Source organism: Schistocerca nitens, chromosome 4 (assembly GCF_023898315.1).
Source record: "Schistocerca nitens isolate TAMUIC-IGC-003100 chromosome 4, iqSchNite1.1, whole genome shotgun sequence".
NCBI classification, from domain to species: Eukaryota; Metazoa; Arthropoda; class Insecta; order Orthoptera; family Acrididae; genus Schistocerca; species Schistocerca nitens.
Genome location: NC_064617.1, coordinates 223,007,488 through 223,027,828, shown reverse-complemented (window position 1 = coordinate 223,027,828; position 20,341 = coordinate 223,007,488). Strand labels below are relative to the sequence as shown.

Sequence of the window (20,341 nt, the reverse complement as noted above, 5' to 3'; positions counted from 1 at the left end):
ATGCACAACAGAAATATATTTTTATACTATTTCTTTCTTTAGTAGATGTACACACGTATACACACATACACAACAATACAAATGCCAAAACACACATGCCAGTGGCCACAGCAAGACTGGCTGTTGATTATCGATAGCAGTTATCTGGGCAGATGGAGGTGGGGAGGAACTAGGGAAGGACACACAAGACGAGGAGGGGATAGTGTGAGGGACGTCTTTCCACAGATGAATCAGTGGATGCACAACAAGACAAAAGTGTTCAGAAGGTAGAGAATATATGGGGTAGGAAGAAGGTGTGGGAGAGAGCAGGGAAAGGGAGGTAAATGTAGGGGAGACAAGGAGAGGAAGATAGATTTGAGATGGGAGACATGGAGGGAAGAGAAAAAGGGAGAGGGGTGGAAAAGGGAGAGAGAGAGGGAGAGAATGAGAGAGAGAGAGATAGAGAGAGAGAGACACAGAGAGACAGAGAGGAAGGGGAGGAGAGGGAGGGAGGGAGAGGGGAGGGAGAGAGAGAGAGAGAGAGAGAGAGAGAGAGAGAGAGAGAATGCCTGCATGTTGGGAGGGGGGGGAGTAGAGGCAAGATGGTGGGAGATGGCAGTACATAATCTGGATGGGGGAAACACTGGTGTGAACAGAAGAGAGAAGGGATAAGGTAATACGTGGCAGTAGAAAACAGATCAGTGGTGGTTTAGGCCAGGAGCATTGTTAGAGTGCAGGATATGCTGGAGAAACAATTTCTATCTGCATACTTCAGATAAACTGCTTCTGGAAGTACCTAAATGGCTCACATAGTGAAGCAGCTGTTGAAGTCATTAGTGTGGTGGTGCGCAGCATGTTCAGCACACATATGGTCGAGTTTGTGGTTTGCCACGGTCTGGAAGTGACCATTCATGCACGTAGACAGTTGACTTCTGGTCCATCCTGCCTTTTATATGGCAGAAAATATCACTGAGTGGACTGGGGTCGAGCTTTTCAAGGCCAGGGTGAAAAGTTCTCCCACATCCTTCACCAAGGCTTCAAGTAACTCTCGTCGCGTCCTGAGATGAGGAATATTCTACCCACATAATCCAACATAATGTTCTGCCACCCAACCCATCTACAGAATATCCTTGTCCATCCCTGTTCATATCCTGCTCCCAATCAGGGACTCCATGGGTCATTCCCTTGTGGTCAAACCAGATGTAATACCTATCTTGTGTACCCACTAAGTACCTTCTACCTCCTCCCCTGCAGTCCAGCCACTGTCATTTCCTATTTTGGAAGAGACAGGGCCACATGTGAAAGCATTCATGTTATATATCAGCAACACTGCAATTACTGTACAGCATTTTATGTGGACATAACAAGTAACCAACTGTCTACTCACTTGAATGGTCACCACCAAACAGTAGCAAACTGCAAACTTGACCACCTACTTGTCAAACATGCTGCGCACCACAATGCAAATGACTTCAACAGTTGCTTCACTATGTGAGCCATTCAGATTCTCCCTTCCAGCTCTAGTTTCTTTGAACTATATATGTGGAAATTATATCTCTAACAGTATGCCCTGTGCTCTCGCAATCCCCCTGGCCTAAGCCTCCACTAACTGATTTCCCACTGCCTCACCTTACCTTTTCCCTTCTCTCTTCTGTCTACACCACTCCTTCCCCATCCAGATGATGTACAGCCTTCTCCCACCACTCTATCTCTCACTCTCCTATTTGAACAACCCCCCCCCCCCCGCTCCCCTACAGTCTCTCTATCTCTGCCATATATCATCAGTTTTATACAACAGAGGCCAGTGCATAACAATTTTCTTGGTTAGTGTGTTTATCATGGAATAATCACTCTAGAATAGTATAACTGAAAAAAGCACAGTTCTCTTTGAACACTGCAGCTGCTCAGACACAGAACAATATTTCCATTTATTATCATACTTAATACTGAATATCTGATTAGTTTTAGATAGAATTGTCAATACAAAAATTATAAATAATTAATAATAAACTCTGTCAATCACTGTTAATCTTTTTGTACATATAAAGTTGGGTCCCAGTAGGTTGTTTGAATTTTGTGTGAACAGTGGGAAAAAATGTGAATGAGAATCCAGATTTGGGGTTAGGCCCTGCAAATATTGTGATAAAACACAAGTTTTTTTTTTACGGTGGGTGGAAGAAAGTGCATCCCTATGGGACAATGAGCATCATGAAAGCTTACAGGCCTTCAGAATCCATACTAAAATAGAATGTTCTATGCTATCCTGAAGAAAAATACTTCTGAAATTGTAGAATCACTAACACTGTAACAAATACTTTTCTTCTGACATTTTCACAGACTTTTAAAATGCTCTGTCACTTTGAAGATAAGAACAGATTTTGAAAAGTGTTGTCCACAGCTATGACAGTGTCTGTTCTAGTATCAAAGATAATGAATGCACATAAATAGTAGAAATCCATAACACTTTGTAAGACAGTTAAAGCATTTGACTACATATCACACTAGACCTTGGTGAGCAAATTGAAGTGCTATGATTTTATAGTGTCGCCCTCACTATCTTATGGTCCAAGTTAGATGACAAATGGTATCTATCCAAGGATTAATGACATGTGGACAGATGCTAGAATACAATTTGCCTCAGTAATACCGAAGGTTTTTCATCAATTGCTTTGAAATTTTGACACAAATGTTCCATTAAAATACTTAGGTGTTTTATATACCTACTGGAGCGTTATCTTATAATATATAAATAGATATTTAATATAGAAAGGGGAAACATTGTTGCCAAAAATCTCAAAAAGTACTTGACCAATTTATTTCAAACTTTTACTTGCTACTCTAATGAACACACATGCACACACACAGACATATAAATAAAGGGGAAACATTGTTACCAAGCATCTTGAAAAGTTCTTGATCAATTTACTTCATATTTTCACATGTACCCTAATGAACATTTGGATGGCCATAATATATATATTATATATATATAATCTCTCTCTTTGTGTGTGTGTGTGTGTGTGTGTGTGTGTGTGTGTGTGTAAAAATATGAAACATTCATATGGATACAGGGTACACGTGTTTTTAAATGACAATGTACAGGTTTTCTGTTAAAACCAATCATGAGAAAGTAAATGCTGCCTTTTGCTCTGCTGTGAATATATGCAGTTATGTTTTCTTTCTCACAATAGTTATTGTGAGAAAGGCATTTAAACCCTTAGAAGAACTGTTTCTTCCTGACACATTATTTCTTATTATATATGTTTTTAAACAAAAGTTGTGCACACAAAAATGTTCTGTTTTGTTTGCTTCCTTGCAGCTGGTTTTCACAGAAAACAGAAAAGATGTATTTATGGCTTGTCAGCTTATGACTAGAACAGCCCTACTACTACAGAACCTGAAATTGTTATAACAATAAACAAGTGTCAAGATCAGAGAGAGGTACTGGAGTAGATGGTCGGAGAACAGGGAGAGCAAATAGGCATAAAGAGGGGGGAGGAGGAGCACGGCCAGCTCTAGGGGAGGAGGGGGCGACCGTGCCACTGCCCAGGATGGAAGATTTTTAGGGGCAGCAAGATCTTTTAAATTTTTATATATCTCCAAACGGATGTATTAAATAAGACAATGAAAGTTGTGCTTAAATGAAGAAGTGTGGGAATAAGCTGGAAATACAATTGCTTTCACAAAATCTAGTGACTTACTGGAAATTATCTGTGGCACTATGAAACAGATGACAAATGAAGCACTGCAGTTTTTGTACTTCCTTCTTATGTCAATCAATACTATAATAAATAAATACATAATTAGTAAAATATGTCCCTCCCATTACGTGCCACAGTCTTTTGAGTCCAGACTAGGTATCTCTACCCTTCCTATTCACTTCATTGTAAGTGACTTGTTTTGTGATATTCCTGTCTTTTCCTGAACATTTTTGTACTTCCTTCTCTTGTCAATTAACACTATAGCCTGTTTACTTGTCTTGTTACCTGAGATCCTTTTTCTGCTCAGAACTCTTTGACACGATTTGAAAAATTCCATCCTTCTGCAATTTCTAACAACATAAGCAAGCTGCCACTGTGCAGTGCTGTAGTGAACAGTCATTCAGTATGCAGTGAACTTGGTGGATTTGTGTCTTTGTCTTTGTTGTGTGTTATGAATATATTCTGCATGTGAAGATAAATGTCTACAAAAATAAGGGCTTTCTGAAACCTGTTTCTCCAATGCATTATTTATGCCACTAAAAGTAATCAGTAATGAGCACAATCTGTGAGCTTTGTAAGTACTGCAAGAACTTCACTCCCTACTTGTCACACTCCCTGCAGCATTCATGAAGCTCCTCTCTCAACATCACATGATCCACTCTGTTCTGATAACAAGAGAAATTGAACAGATTTCAGTTTTATACTCTGTGAGTGGTATAATTTAATTTTGGCTGACATAATTAGTTTTGGTGTAGTAACTCAAGATGCATCACACTGTAAACATTTCACTTATGCTTCACTGACTGGTGGCTCACACCTGGCTATGGTCTTAAAGACACATTCACATCAAAAAGACAGATGAGTAAGTGTGATATATGAAAATAAGACATCATTGATGAATGACATTGTGAAAAAAGTTGACAATGTCTGAAAATGCATAGACGAGAAGGGGTGGGGGTGGGGGGTAGAATTTGAAATTTTCACATGGGGTGACAGAAATCCTTAAGCAGGCCCTGAGAAAGAGATAGGCAGACAGAGAGGGAATGGAGGAGGAGGAGAAGGAGGAGGAGATGGGCTGAGAGAGGGGAGAGGAGGTGATAGAGAGAGGTGGGAGGATAAGCAGACTGACAAAGAGAGGGGAAGGGGGAGATGGACAGAGAGAGGGGTAGAAGGAGATTAGGACATGTATCCAATTCCCATACATATTGAGCAACTGCAAACCATTGCCAGTTTCACTACTTCCTGATATTCATACATGAATTGGACAGATCTTATTGTTTACAGATGACACAATCTTATTAGATATTGGGGGGAAGTCCCCATTCGGGCAATGTGCTATTCAGTATGGCCAGAAAAATTATTCAAAAATAGGAATTCTCAATGAGCTGTGGAGAGATTCACGACAGGAATTACTAGAAGAGACAGAAAATCAAATAAATGGATCATGGAACAAATAGATGATGTAATTATGACTGTTGTAAAGATGAAATGAAGGTGAGTAGAATATGTAACAGTGTTAATGGACGCTAAATACACTCCTGGAAATGGAAAAAAGAACACGTTGACACCGGTGTGTCAGACCCACCATACTTGCTCCGGACACTGCGAGAGGGCTGTACAAGCAATGATCACACGCACGGCACAGCGGACACACCAGGAACCGCGGTGTTGGCCGTCGAATGGCGCTAGCTGCGCAGCATTTGTGCACCACTGCCGTCAGTGTCAGCCAGTTTGCCGTGGCATACGGAGCTCCATCGCAGTCTTTAACACTGGTAGCATGCCGCGACAGCGTGGACGTGAACCGTATGTGCAGTTGACGGACTTTGAGCGAGGGCGTATAGTGGGCATGCGGGAGGCCGAGTGGACATACCGCCGAATTGCTCAACACGTGGGGCGTGAGGTCTCCACAGTACATCGATGTTGTCGTCAGTGGTCGGCGGAAGGTGCACGTGCCCGTCGACCTGGGACCGGACCGCAGCGATGCACGGATGCACGCCAAGACCGTAGGATCCTACGCAGTGCCGTAGGGGACTGCACCGCCACTTCCCAGCAAATTAGGGACACTGTTGCTCCTGGGGTATCGGCGAGGACCATTCGCAACCGTCTCCATGAAGCTGGGCTACGGTCCCGCACACCGTTAGGCCATCTTCCGCTCACGCCCCAACATCGTGCAGCCCGCCTCCAGTGGTGTCGCGACAGGCGTGAATGGAGGGGCGAATGGAGACGGTCGTCTTCAGCAATGAGAGTCGCTTCTGCCTTGGTGCCAATGATGGTCGTATGCGTGTTTGGCGTGGTGCAGGTGAGCGCCACAATCAGGACTGCATACAACCGAGGCACACAGGGCCAACACCCGGCATCATGGTGTGGGGAGCGATCTCCTACACTGGCCGTACACCACTGGTGATCGTCGAGGGGACACTGAATAGTGCACGGTACATCCAAACCGTCATCAAACCCATCGTTCTACCATTCCTAGACCGGCAAGGGAACTTGCTGTTCCAACAGGACAATGCACGTCCGCATGTATCCCGTGCCACCCAACGTGCTCTAGAAGGTGTAAGTCAACTACCCTGGCCAGCAAGATCTCCGGATCTGTCCCCCATTGAACATGTTTGGGACTGGATGAAGCGTCGTCTCACGCGGTCTGCACGTCCAGCACGAATGCTGGTTCAACTGAGGCGCCAGGTGGAAATGGCATGGCAAGCCGCTCCACAGGACTACATCCAGCATCTCTACGATCGTCTCCATGGGAGAATAGCAGCCTGCATTGCTGCGAAAGGTGGATATACACTGTACTAGTGCCGACATTGTGCATGCTCTGTTGCCTGTGTCTATGTGCCTGTGGTTCTGTCAGTGTGATCATGTGATGTATCTGACCCCAGGAATGTGTCAATAAAGTTTCCCCTTCCTGGGACAATGAATTCACGGTGTTCTTATTTCAATTTCCAGGAGTGTACAATAAAAAAACATTTTGCTGGTTTCCAACAGATTGAAAGACTGAGGCAATGATTAGGGGAAAGGCGGACAGATGGCATGAAATATGTAGGAGCAACATGGATGTGTATAGCTAAAGATTGTAATGCATGGAGAAGCCCAGAAGTGACTTTTATCCAGCAGTGGATGTTAAATATGCTGCTTCTGCTGCTGCTGCTGCTGCTGCTGCTGATGATGATGATGATACATATGGCTAAAAGTCTGATAGTTATTTCAATCTTTTATCATTAATCCTTGAAGGTAAAATGGACAAGCTAATTGGGTGATCTTTCCATACTTACAAGAATCAACAGAGACGGGCAGACTGTTGGGTCGTGACTGTTGTGTGATTCTTTGTGGCAGTGCCATTTGCAGCACCATCTTGTCACCAATGCTAGAGACCTGCAAAGTAAATGACAAACACATAAAAACAATTATGTGAATGGACTAATCAATGTGATTTATTCTAATAAAATGACAGAACCTATTTGGATAGCTAATATCTTATCACTAAGAGAAAGTAGATCAAAAAGGAAAATGCCTGTTAAGTTTGCACTGCAGCATATTTTCTTTCAGACTAGAACCATCAGAGAGCCATTATTGTTTTCAAGCAAACAAGATATGAAATCTATGGTGCCTTTCAAAGGGACATCACAGTGCGCAGATCTTCCCATAAATCACATAACATTCAACAGGATGAGAAGAAATGAAATTTAGGCAGATTTGCATTGCATGGCCTGTTTAGCTCAGTGTGTCATGGGTCTTTCTTCTGAAGCAATATTTTCTGCACAGTTTCATAAGTAGTGTTACTGATTGCCCATAGAGATGACAATGATATACCAGAAATATCAATATTTTATAGAAATAATATCATTATTCATATGTTGATATTACAGTATTTATACATCAATAACATCAGTACATTTCACTGACATATTGGAGTTTAATAATTTATTTCATTAGTACCGTACTTGTACTGGATACTAAATATATAAGCAATCACTGTTTTTCACTCATCTCATCAAATAAACTTACCAAAATGAATGTTAATTAAATATTTTAAGTATCACATTGACATATGATACCTCAATTCCTCTACATATATAGTTATTACTTAATCATCTCTTAATGAATTGCTTTTACTTCATAGTGTTCTAAATAGTTCACACATATTTTTCAAATCACTGTGTAAATGCTGAATAACTTCATTAATTCTCAGTGTATCTGGAGCCACACACCTGATGGGAGCCAGTGACTGCACTGACCATTCAACATGACTTGTTTCAATCGAAAAAAGAAGGTTTCAGTCATTAGGTTTTCACAGACCTTAATATTAAAATGGGACAGTACACTGTCATGTTGCACCAACTTCATCTAATAGACAAGAGATACATTTCCAATGACTGCATCGGAACCTCTTGAATTAATACCAGGTAATGTTGCATATTAATGACCTTGTAGACAATATTAATAATAATCTCAGACTTTTTACAGAAGATACAGCTATCTGTAATGAAGTACTGTCTGAAAGAAGCAGCATAAATATTTAGCCAGATCTTGATATAGCAAAGATTGGCAACTCGCTTTAAATGCTCAAAACTGTAAAATTGTGGACTTCACAAAATGAAGAAACATAGTGAATCACTGTTGGACTCGACCATCGCATACAAATACCTGGGTTTAACACTTTGTAAGAATATGAAATTGAATGATCACATAGGCTTAACCATGGGTAAAGCAGATTGTAGACTTCAGTTTATTGGTAGAATAGTGGGTGAAGTGCAGTCAGTATGTTGTTGTTGTTGTGGTCTTCAGTCCTGAGACTGGTTTGATGCAGCTCTCCATGCTACTCTATCCTGTGCAAGCTTCTTCATCTCACAGTACCTACTGCAACCTACATCCTTCTGAATCTGCTTAGTGTATTGATCTCTTGGTCTCCCTCTACGATTTTTACCCTCCACGCTGCCCTCCAATGCTAAATTTGTGATCCCTTGATGCCTCAAAACATGTCCTACCAATCGATCCCTTCTTCTAGTCAAGTTGTGCCACAAACTTCTCTTCTCCCCAATCCTATTCAATACCTCCTCATTAGTTACGTGATCTACCCACCTTATCTTCAGCATTCTTCTGTAGCACCACATTTCGAAAGCTTCTATTCTCTTCTTGTCCAAACTGGTTATCGTCCATGATTCACTTCCATACATGGCTACACTCCATACAAATACTTTCAGAAACGACTTCCTCACACTTAAATCTATACTCGATGTTAACAAATTTCTCTTCTTCAGAAACGATTTCCTTGCCATTGCCAGTCTACATTTTATATCCTCTCTACATCGACCATCATCAGTTATTTTACTCCCTAAATAGCAAAACTCCTTTACTACTTTAAGTGTCTCATTTCCTAATCTAATCCCCTCAGCATCACCCGATTTAATTTGACTACATTCCATTATCCTCGTTTTGCTTTTGTTGATGTTCATCTTATATCCTCCTTTCAAGACACTGTCCATTCCGTTCAACTGCTCTTCCAAGTCCTTTGCTGTCTCTGACAGAATTACGATGTCATCGGCGAACCTCAAAGTTTTTAATTCTTCTCCGTGAATTTTAATACCTACTCCGAATTTTTCTTTTGTTTCCTTTACTGCTTGCTCAATATACAGATTGAATAACATCGGGGAGAGGCTACAACCCTGTCTCACTCCTTTCCCAACCACTGCTTCCCTTTCATGCCCCTCGACTCTTATAACTGCCATCTGGTTTCGGTACAAATTGTAAATAGCCTTTCGCTCCCTGTATTTTACCCCTGCCACCTTCAGAATTTGATAGAGAGTATTCCAGTTAACGTTGTCAAAAGCTTTCTCTAAGTCTACAAATGCTAGAAACGTAGGTTTGCCTTTTCTTAATCTTTCTTCTAAGATAAGTCATAAGGTTAGTATTGCCTCACGTGTTCCAACATTTCTACGGAATCCAAACTGATCTTCCCCGAGATCCGCTTCTACCAGTTTTTCCATTCGTGTGTAAAGAATTCGCGTTAGTATTTTGCAGCTGTGACTTATTAAACTGATAGTTCGGTAATTTTCACATCTGTCAACACCTGCTTTCTTTGGTATTGGAATTATTATATTCTTCTTGAAGTCTGAGGGTATTTCGCCTGTCTCATACATTTTGCTCACCAGATGGTAGAGTTTTGTCAGGACTGGCTCTCCCAAGGCCATCAGTAGTTCTAATGGAATGTTGTCTACTCCCGGGGCCTTGTTTCGACTCAGGTCTTTCAGTGCTCTGTCAAACTCTTCACGCAGTATCTTATCTCCCATTTCATCTTCATTTACATCCTCTTCCATTTCCATAATATTGTCCTCAAGTACATCGCCCTTGTATAAACCCTCTATATACTCCTTCTACCTTTCTGCCTTCCCTTCTTTGCTTAGAACTGGGTTGCCATCTGAGCTCTTGATATTCATACAAGTGGTTTTCTTCTCTCCAAAGGTCTCTTTAATTTTCCTGTAGGCAGTATCTATCTTACCCCTAGTGAGACAAGCCTCTACATCCTTACATTTGTCCTCTAGCCATCCCTGCTTAGCCATTTTGCACTTTCTGTCGATCTCATTTTTGAGACGTTTGTATTCCCTTTTGCCTGCTTCATTTACTGCATTTTTATATTTTCTCCTTTCATCAATTAAATTCAATATTTCTTCTGTTACCCAAGGATTTCTATTAGCCCTCGTCTTTTTACCTACTTGATCCTCTGCTGCCTTCACTACTGCATCCCTCAGAGCTACCCAATCTTCTTCTACTGTATTTCTTTCCCCCATTCCTGTCAATTGTTCCCTTATGCTCTCCCTGAAACTCTGTACAACCTCTGGTTCTTTCAGTTTATCCAGGTCCCATCTCCTTAAATTCCCACCTTTTTGCAATGTCTTCAGTTTCAATCTGCAGTTCATAACCAATAGATTGTGGTCAGAATCCACATCTGCCCCTGGAAATGTCTTACAATTTAAAACCTGGTTCCTAAATCTCTGTCTTACCATTATATAATCTATTTGATACCTATTAGTATCTCCAGGATTCTTCCAGGTATACAACCTTCTTTTATGATTCTTGAACCAAGTGTTAGCTATGATTAAGTTATGCTCTGTGCAAAATTCTACAAGGCGGCTTCCTCTTTCATTTCTTCCCCCCAATCCATATTCACCTACTATGTTTCCTTCTCTCCCTTTTCCTACTGACGAATTCCAGTCACCCGTGACTATTAAATTTTCGTCGCCCTTCACTACCTGAATAATTTCTTTTATCTCATCATACATTTCATCAATTTCTTCATCATCTGCAGAGCTAGTTGGCATATAAACTTGTACTACTGTAGTAGGCATGGGCTTTGTGTCTATCTTGGCCACAATAATGCGTTCACTATGCTGTTTGTAGTAGCTAACCCGCACTCCTATTTTTTTATTCATTATTAAACCTACTCCTACATTACCCCTATTTGATTTTGTATTTATAACCCTGTAATCACCTGACCAAAAGTCTTCTTCCTCCTGCCACCGAACTTCACTAATTCCCACTATATCTAACTTTAACCTATCCATTTCCCTTTTTAAATTTTCTAACCTACCTGCCCGATTAAGGGATCTGACATTCCACGCTCCGATCCGTAGAATGCCAGTTTTCTTTCTCCTGATAACGACGTCCTCATGAGTAGTCCCCGCCCGGAGATCCGAATGGGGGACTATTTTACCTCCGGAATATTTTACCCAAGAGGACGCCATCATCATTTAATCATACAGTAAAGCTGCATGTCCTCGGGAAAAATTATAAAATTATATAAAGGAGATTGCTTGAAAATCACTTGAATGACTTCCATTCTAGAATACTGCTCAAGTATGTGGGACCCATACCAAATAGGACTGAAAGGGGATAAATATACAGAGAAGGGCAGCACAAATGGTCACAGGTTTATTTGAGCCACGGGAAAATGTCACTGACATGTTGAAAGAACTGAACTGGCAGGCTCTTGAAGATAGATATAAACTATTCTGAGAAAGTCTACTAACAAAGTTCCAAGAACCAGCTGCAAATGATGGCTCTAGGAATATAATACAATCCCCTACGTATCTCTCACATAGGAATTGTAAGGATAAGATTAGAATAGTTACAGTAGGCACAGAGGCACTCAAACAATCACTCTTCTCCCACTCCATATGTGAATGGAATGGGAAGAAATCCTAATAACTGGTACAATGGGGCACACCCTCTGCCTTGCACTTCATGGTGGTCTGCAGAGTGTAGGTGTAGATGTAAATGTAGATGTAATGTGCACAAGAACTCGTGTACCCTGAGGCAAGTGGAGAGGGGGCAAAGGGAAAAATACGGTGTAGTCAGGTGTTTTTCTTCCACGAAAATGATTTAAAAGTTGATATTACACAGGTTTTACATGGTCAGAACTGGAACTTTTTATGGCTAACACGTGCCATTCACCTTCCAAAATATTAAAAATACTCCATAGCCGCAAGATCACCAACAAACTGTTGTATGAGTGCCCTTGAATGTGCACCTTTCAAACAGAATGGCAGAAAATAAGGTCCTGTTAGCTGATCTTGTACAATCACCACCCAAAAATTTATAGAGACTAAATGATAGTGAGCCAAGATGACAATAACATAAGATATTGCAGTTGCAATAGTCGAAGATGCCATCAAGACTGAAACAGATCTAATTTATGAACAATACAAACTGTTCTAAGTTCCACACTCTAGTAATGCACTAGTTACTGTCCAATGGTACAACTGAATTCTATGTTCAAAATCTTTTGGTTCCCCTGTTTGCACACATTGTTTATGACATAGCTGCAGCTACTGTTTCAACAGTACTCTTCACACTGTGTTCTTCAAAATGTGGATTTCACTGGCATGTTGGCAGGTAGTTACTGAAAAATCTTCTCCTACATGTCCCGAGATGGCTCCTCAAATCCTACTATGTGAATAATTCTTCATCATGAACGTTGTTTAGGTCTCTGTAGCATTAATGATTTAGTTTTTCGTAAATATTGACCTGAATTTCTTTTAATGAAGATGGCACTTGATGGGAAAACTTTTTCCTGTACACTCATTTGGCTTTCTCAGTATGGTATTACATGCTGCTTCATCATAGTTATATTAAGCAGATGTCTGCAAGTTCCTGTAATGAATAATGCTACATCTTTGATAAGCCATTTCCTGGCCCAGTATCTTGTTTTCTTCTTCTTTAAACACAGTACCAGAGGCAGTGCTAGAAATGCACTATCTGCATTTGCAGCCATTCTCACTAATGCCAAAATACAGCTTGCACAAAAAATGTCTGCTTCAAAAGTAAAGTTAAATCAATAAGCTTTCTTGTATCATATGAATGCAGATCTGAGTTGGTTTTGAAATTTTCAGTGCACGTTTTTACACACAAAAAAGTGTAATTAACATAAGAAGGTGCACTGAAAATCGAAAAACTGCTCAAATCTGCAGTCATATAATACAAGAATGTGCAATGATATATTCGTGTAAAAAGAGTAATCATGGCTATTGCATACAAACAAAAAAAAACATTCAAGATGCAAAATTGTGTAGCAAACTTCTGGCACAAATAAAAAAAAATAAAAAAATATCTACATATAAAGAAACAATAAATAAGCTCTTCTTCTTTAAACATAGTGCCAATGTCAATGCCAGGAGTACTTTACTGCATTTGTGGCCATTCTTATTACTGTCAAAATATTCATAAACATGAACAGCAACTGCTTCAGTGTGAGATTAAACTGATGAATGTAGTCTCAACATGTATGGGCTTGCTCGGTAAATTCGTGGGTAGATAAGAGTGATTTTATCAAACATGTTTGATCATTTACGGAGCCTCTAAACACACCTTGTACAAAGGTTTGTACTACAAAAATATTATTGGGATTGGAACAGATAATGCTAGTGCTATGATGAGAGTAAATAATGATGTACATGGAAAACTGAAAAAAAAGACACTCCAAGGCTCATGTTCGACGTGGGTGTCATCCCAATCAGCTTGCCATCTCTCACACTGCAGAAGGGACAATGCCAAGGAATATACAATTTATGGCTTCCAAAACATATAAGAGGTTCGTTCAATCATCAGTTTGGCATTTGGGTATAAAGAACTGTACAGAATGATTAATGAACTTCATGACTGATGAAACATCGGTAGAGCTTGTGAACCGCAGTGGCTGTCAGTATATTCCACTGTAGACAGGGTATTAAACCAGTGGAATGAACTGAAGACACATTTTGAGATACCACACCAAAACTGTACCACTGCATTATTATATAATACACTGAGGAGACAAAAGTCATGGGATAGCGATTTTCACAAATATAGATGGCAGTAGTATCATGTACATGAGGTATAAAAGGGCAGTGCATTGATGCAGCTATCATTTTCACTTAAATGATTCATGTGAAAAAGTTTCCAACATGATTATACTGCACAAGGGGTATTAACAGACTTTGAACATGAAATGGTAGCTGGAACCAGACATATGGGACATTCAATTGCAGAAATCATTAGGGAATTCAGTATTCTGAGGCCCACTGTGTCAAGAGTGTGCTGAAAACACCAATTCAGGCAATATCTCTCACCATGGACAATGCAGTGGCTGACATCCTTCACTTAATGACCGAAAGTAGCTATGTAGCATTGTCAGTGCAGCAACACTGCATGAAACAACCACAGAAATCAATATGTGACATACGACGAATGTATCTGTCAGGACAGTGTGGCAAAATTTGACGTTAATGGGCTCTGGCAGTAGACAACCAATGTATGTGCTTTTTCTAACAGCACAACATCGCTTGCAGTGCTCTCCTGAGCTCATGACCTTTTCAGTTGGAGCTTACACGACTAGAAAACTGAGGCCTGGTCAGATGAGTCCCGATTTTAGTTGGCAAGAGCTGATGGTAGGGTTTGAGTGTGGTGCAGACCCCACAAAGCTATGGGCCCAAGTTGTCAACAAGGCATGTGCAAGCTAGTGGTGGCTGTGTTTATATGGAATGGACCAGGTCCTCTGGCCCACCTGACCAATTGTTGACCTGAAATGTTTGTGTTCGTCTACTTGGAGACCATCTGTAGCCATTCATGAACTTATTGCTCCTAAATAATAATGGAATTTTTATGGATGACAATGCACCATGTCACTGGCCACAATTTTTCTCAATTGGTTTGAAGAGCATTCTGGACAATTTTCCACCCAGATCGACCAACATGAAGCCCGTGCCATATAATCGAGAGGTCAGTTCATTCACAAAATCCTGCACTGGCGACAATTTCGCAATTATGAATGGCAATAGAGGTAGCATGACTCAATACTTCTGCAGGGGACTTCCAACGACTTGTTGAGCCCATGCCACATCGAGTTGCTGCATTACACTGGGCAAAAGGAGGTCCAACACAATATTAGGAGGTATATCATGACTTTAGTCACCTCAGTGTATGAACAAAGGAGAAAGCGATTTGACTTTATTTTCATTTTTATGCCCTACGCCTTGGTCTCTGGAGTGGTCATACCACATCTGGACACTGATCCCCTAACAATAAGGTTACAGATTTGAATAGAAGATAAGACAACTGAAAAGAAGAAATTTGATAACTGAGCAAGCTGTACGTGAACTTCATCAACAACACATTAAATTTATAATAAATGCAATACATCAGCTCCATTTGAGTTAAAATAGTATAGCACTTGCAATCAATAATATAAACCAAATGCATTTTCAGCATCATTTGATAATGACAATATAATTTTTGTGGTTGTTCCAGAGTTCAGTACCTGATAATATTGAAGTGCTTCAGAAAAAATAATTTGCTGTCTTATAAAAATGTGCTGAAGGTTCACAAATAATCTTTAATTCCCCTAGTATCCCATTTCCAATACTCAAATAACGAAATATCAGTTATAGAAATGCAATGGAACATTGTAAACTTTATACAGTAGGGAGCGAGTTAGAGAACTCTTTAGAATTTTGGTCACAGATTACACAGTATGAAGATGCAACTGGTAAAAATTCATTCACAGAATTGTGTGATTTTGCTTTTTTCATTTTGTTATGACCTTATTTGAATGCTGAAGTCGCAAGGTTATTACTGTCATGAATGTAACAAAATATAAAAGTGCATTATTATCAGAGTCCATCAAAATGTATCAATCATTGTCAGAATTAGGGGATGTTAGGGCAGGTGAGGACAGTAACAGATAATTTGCAATGATGAATTGTTTGTTTTGTTGCTCAGAAAATACAGCGAATAGCCATAAAGGAAGGTGTTTTTAAAACAATTTAATTAATGTAGATTTATGAATAAAGTTATATGTAGATATTTATCTCTGTGTATACATTACTTGCCTGAATGTAATCCTTTAGAACATGTATTATTGCAAGATACATTTCCACAATTATGTCTCAAATACTGCTCTTTTAAATTTCATGTCTTCACAATAATTGCCAGTAGCAAGGTATCATAGCATAATAGATAACCATCGGTGGAATTGCGTCTCTAATTGCATTATTTTGTCTTTTTAATCATGGGGCTATGAGTGTCCTCAGAAATCTATCAAAGAGGTGGATGGGAAGGGGGGGGGGTGTTGGCAAGGACCTATGTATGACGATATCAACATGGGGTGAATATTTTCCAGTAATGTGTCAAATGTTGGACCTTCATCATATAAAAAGTTACGATAGTCATTTTTGTTTCCATCATAAAGTTTTCGTGAGTTAATTTTGACACTTCCTGAACCATTTTTTTCCTTCTTGCAACAGATTAGAACTATTATTGCACAGTAATATTAAGCAGTCTAGGGAGAAGATCAATAATATTGCACAATATTATGCATTATTATTGAATGTCTTGGCACCCTGTAATGGAATGATAAAATTAGACACAATTGGCAATACTGATACTAACGCGCAATGCTCTGTTACTTTTCCACACACTGCTACCCTCAGGGACTCAGCATTCATTTGCATCATATTGGACTGGCGATTCCGGAGTTCCTGAGCTGGAGACTTGTAAGTGCTGTCAGTCCTCTGTCACTGTAAGCTCTGGGGGCAGGCACAGCAGTGGAACATTGTCGCAAGGAACGGAGCTCTTGGCTTGACTGCCCAGATCGTGAGGAAGGTAAAAGCCTCTAAAAAAAAGTAAGTAAAAAAAAAAACCTGAATCTCTAGGTGTGCTGCATGCCAATGAGATGCATGACAGTTGAGGTGAAACAGTCATTAGTGGGTAACTTCTGCAGAAACTGCCGTGCTTCAGTTGTAAAAGGATTACTCAGACAAATGGGGTTCTACCTGAGTGGACTCTTATTTCCCTAACTGCCCATAGAAGCAAGGTGGAACTCTCGAAATTTTCTCCTCATCCCCCCAGCGGAATGGGAGGCCCACTGGTAGGAACCCTCGACAGGCGTCAAGTGACAAGTCCTCCTGACTGGATTTTTTCAGGTTAGACAAGTCCTCCTGACTGTGGATTTTTTCAGATTAGTTCGGTTTTTATTAACAGAATGCATGCTTAAGATCAGAAGGCGTATTTGATAAAAGAAGAGAGGGAAGCTCTGAGAAAGTGTCACCTTTTTAAATTCGAAACGGTTTAGAGGGCATAGCAGGTACATTAAGCTCTGTCAAGTCATTGTGCAGTGGGGTGCTGTTGGTCGATCCCTCTAGTTCCCAATAAGTGACAAATCTGCAGAAAAAATGGTTCAAATGGCTCTGAGCACTATGGGACTTAACTTCTTTGGTCATCAGTCTTCTAGAACTTAGAACTACTTAAACCTAACTAACCTAGGACATCACACACATCCATGCCCGAGGCAGGATTCGAACCTGCGACCGTAACGGTCGCGCGGTTCCAGACTGAAGCGCCAAGAACCGCTCGGCCACTTCTGCCGGCCAATCTGCAGAAAGCGAAAAGCCTTGGGGAGCATTGTGTTGAGACTTCGTTACACACCACTATGACGTGCAGGCATCTGGTGGACATTCCCAAAGAAGAAGTTGAGTCGGCCCAAGAAGGCATTTTTAATGCGCAGAATATTACGAAAAAGGTGGAAGGCGATGTGGTCAACACTGAATAGATCCTGGGTGGCAGACAGGGCTCATTTGCTCCAGTTTTGTAGGTCCTTCGTGCTGTCACTAATCGACTATTGGTGGACAGTGTATAGGTCAGTGAAGCCTTCTTAACTGATGATCATTGATGTTATAACGAGATCAGGTTGCCCATGGGCGCTTACAGGACCAGCCCATAGCCATTCTCTGTGCTGAGGCTGGTGAAGTGCCACTTACCATCCGGTGACAACTCCTCGTGGTGCATCAGCTGTGTAAGTTCCTCACTACTCCTAGTTCTCCAGCATACCACACCATTGCTCGTCGAGCTATGAAACGCCTCTTTAGCAATCGTCCACAGGCAATGAGGCCATTTGGGATCCTATGAAGTGTGTACTGGAATTTCCTGGTGTGGGTCATGTACAGGCTCAAATACCTAGTTCTAACCGTCGCCCTTGTTACTGCAGAGGCCATGCGTGATTTTAGATTTAGTGCAGTACAGGAGAGATTGCACTCCTGCTTATGCTGTTAAGACGACATTTTCCGACATTTTAAATTACCCCACAACTATGTAGCTGTATCCAGGGATGGGTCTGCCGAATTATTTGCGATCTTGACGATGTTGGAGCAGATGAGATGCACCACGCCTGCTAAAGTCCTCGTCTTTTCCAACTCCCAGAGTAACCTTCAGTCTTTGCAAAGCATGTATGCAACCGATAAAGTAGTTCAGGATATCCAGGACGCCCTTCTCCACTTACAAAGGCTGGGGATGGAGGTATCTTTCTGCTGGTTGCCACAGGACATGGTTACTGCAGGGAACAAAATGGCGGATGTAGTAGCCAAGGAGGCATGTCGTGATTCTCAGTAGTTCAATGTGTCATCTGCCTGCATGCCATCAACAGCGAGTTGAGGTACAGAGTCACTCGTCCATGGGAAAGAGAGTGGCTGGATGTGCAGATGATAAGCTGTGTCTATTGAAGTCCACAACATGGCCATAGCATACCTTCTTCCAGCCCTCAGGTGCGGTCCTCCTTACTTTTGAAAGGACACAGCCCTATGACATATGGCTTCTTGCTCTGGCGAGAGGACCCTGCAATGTGCGGTGCTTGTGGTGTACAGATCATTGTGTGCCATATTTTAACAGACTGTTTTATTTTCAGACTAGAGGGCAGCAGCAGATTTGCCACTATATCTGTCCCGTATTTTAAATGACATTGAAACAAATGTGGTTAGAGTTTTAAGGTTTTGTGATATGTCCAACTTGTTTCCAAAATTTTTGGGATATGTTCTTAAACTATGAACAGGGTGACTGACTCACCCATGTTTCTTGTAAGTGGTCAGCCAGTCATATTTCTCTGTGCTGTTATTTTAGCTCCGCTGTAGGTTTCTTATGTTTTAATCCTATATGTAGCACCTTTAACTCTTTCTCCGCTGCCTTTGATGTGTGTGCTGGAGTGATTGCGTGTGTCAACGAGAGTGAGGTGGGAGTGAGTGAGTGTCATTTAGTGGGTTACTCCTCGCGTTGACCCAACATTCGACTTTTTCAGTATTCGTAAGGGCTCTGATAACCTCACCGTTGAGTGCCCGTGAATTCCAAACACACACACATACTTGCACGCTGCTCCCTTTGTAACTGAGAAACATCTTGCATATTCAAACACACAAAACTATTTTGATGCTTTGTCGCCTTTTGTCGAGGAACTGCGCTCGTAACGCCAACTGGTGATCATAGTGCAAACTCTCTGAGCATACGGTTCTATTTACGCATCAGTCATATTTGTACACTTAATACTTTGGAAAATACCTCGATAACAAATGAATCATTTATAGTAACCATGTGGTTTGGCTCACCGGTGTTTTTAACAATGTATCTGGTAAATCGTAAGAATCAGTTGGATAGGCATTCAACATGATATTAAAGATGTCATTGTAAAGAAGAGAAATGGCAGAGTACTAAGTGAACTCCGAGTACTGAATCTACTTCATAAAAAAGAGTCAACGTTTCACTTTTCCGGAATTCTTGATAAATCGAAATATGTGAAGAAACCAAGTGGAAAGAATGGCTATCGCTTTCTGCTTCGTTTATATTGCTCGACAGTTGTACAGACGTGCGTACCATTTAATCTCCTGAAGTAGATAATACCTAAACTTTAAATTCCATGTGTCTACACACAGAGAAGGATTAGATGACACCACGTAAAGAAAAATAATAAGTTAGATCATTCACGACAGCGTACGGGCAACAAAGTACCACGCGTCAGCTGTCAGCATGTTTATAGAAGAAAATCGGATGTCATCCCCAAGAACTAAATTTGTAAAACTGAGCCATTGGCGTGCACGCTAATGTAAATCTATTGTAGTTCACCTATCTCACGCGAGAATAATAACAAAATACATCTTTAAACTGGGCCGCATTTATGTCGTTCCTCATCTCCGTAACCTGAGCGACTGTATAGGAATTGTAGCTATAACATTTTAAAAATGAAGAAGTGACAGAGCTGAAAAAAGGAGCTCATATTTTAGTCGAAAACCCAGAGTCTTAGGACGGTAAGTTATCCTTGTACATTTGTGGATGACATGGACACCTCACGAATACGCAGTCTCTTGACTCAG

The 20,341-nt window shown here is 40.8% G+C and overlaps 1 protein-coding gene across 1 annotated transcript in view; it reads right to left on the bottom strand.

Moving 5' to 3' along the window:
• LOC126252222 (proton channel OtopLc-like) overlaps window positions 1–20,341 on the bottom strand; it is a 188,517-nt gene that overhangs the window by 129,345 nt on the left and 38,831 nt on the right. Inside the window, exon 4 of the mRNA XM_049953093.1 lies at window positions 6,956–7,055. Within this exon, the coding sequence (XP_049809050.1) occupies window positions 6,956–7,055 (100 nt within the window). The remainder of the gene's footprint in view (window positions 1–6,955; window positions 7,056–20,341) is intronic.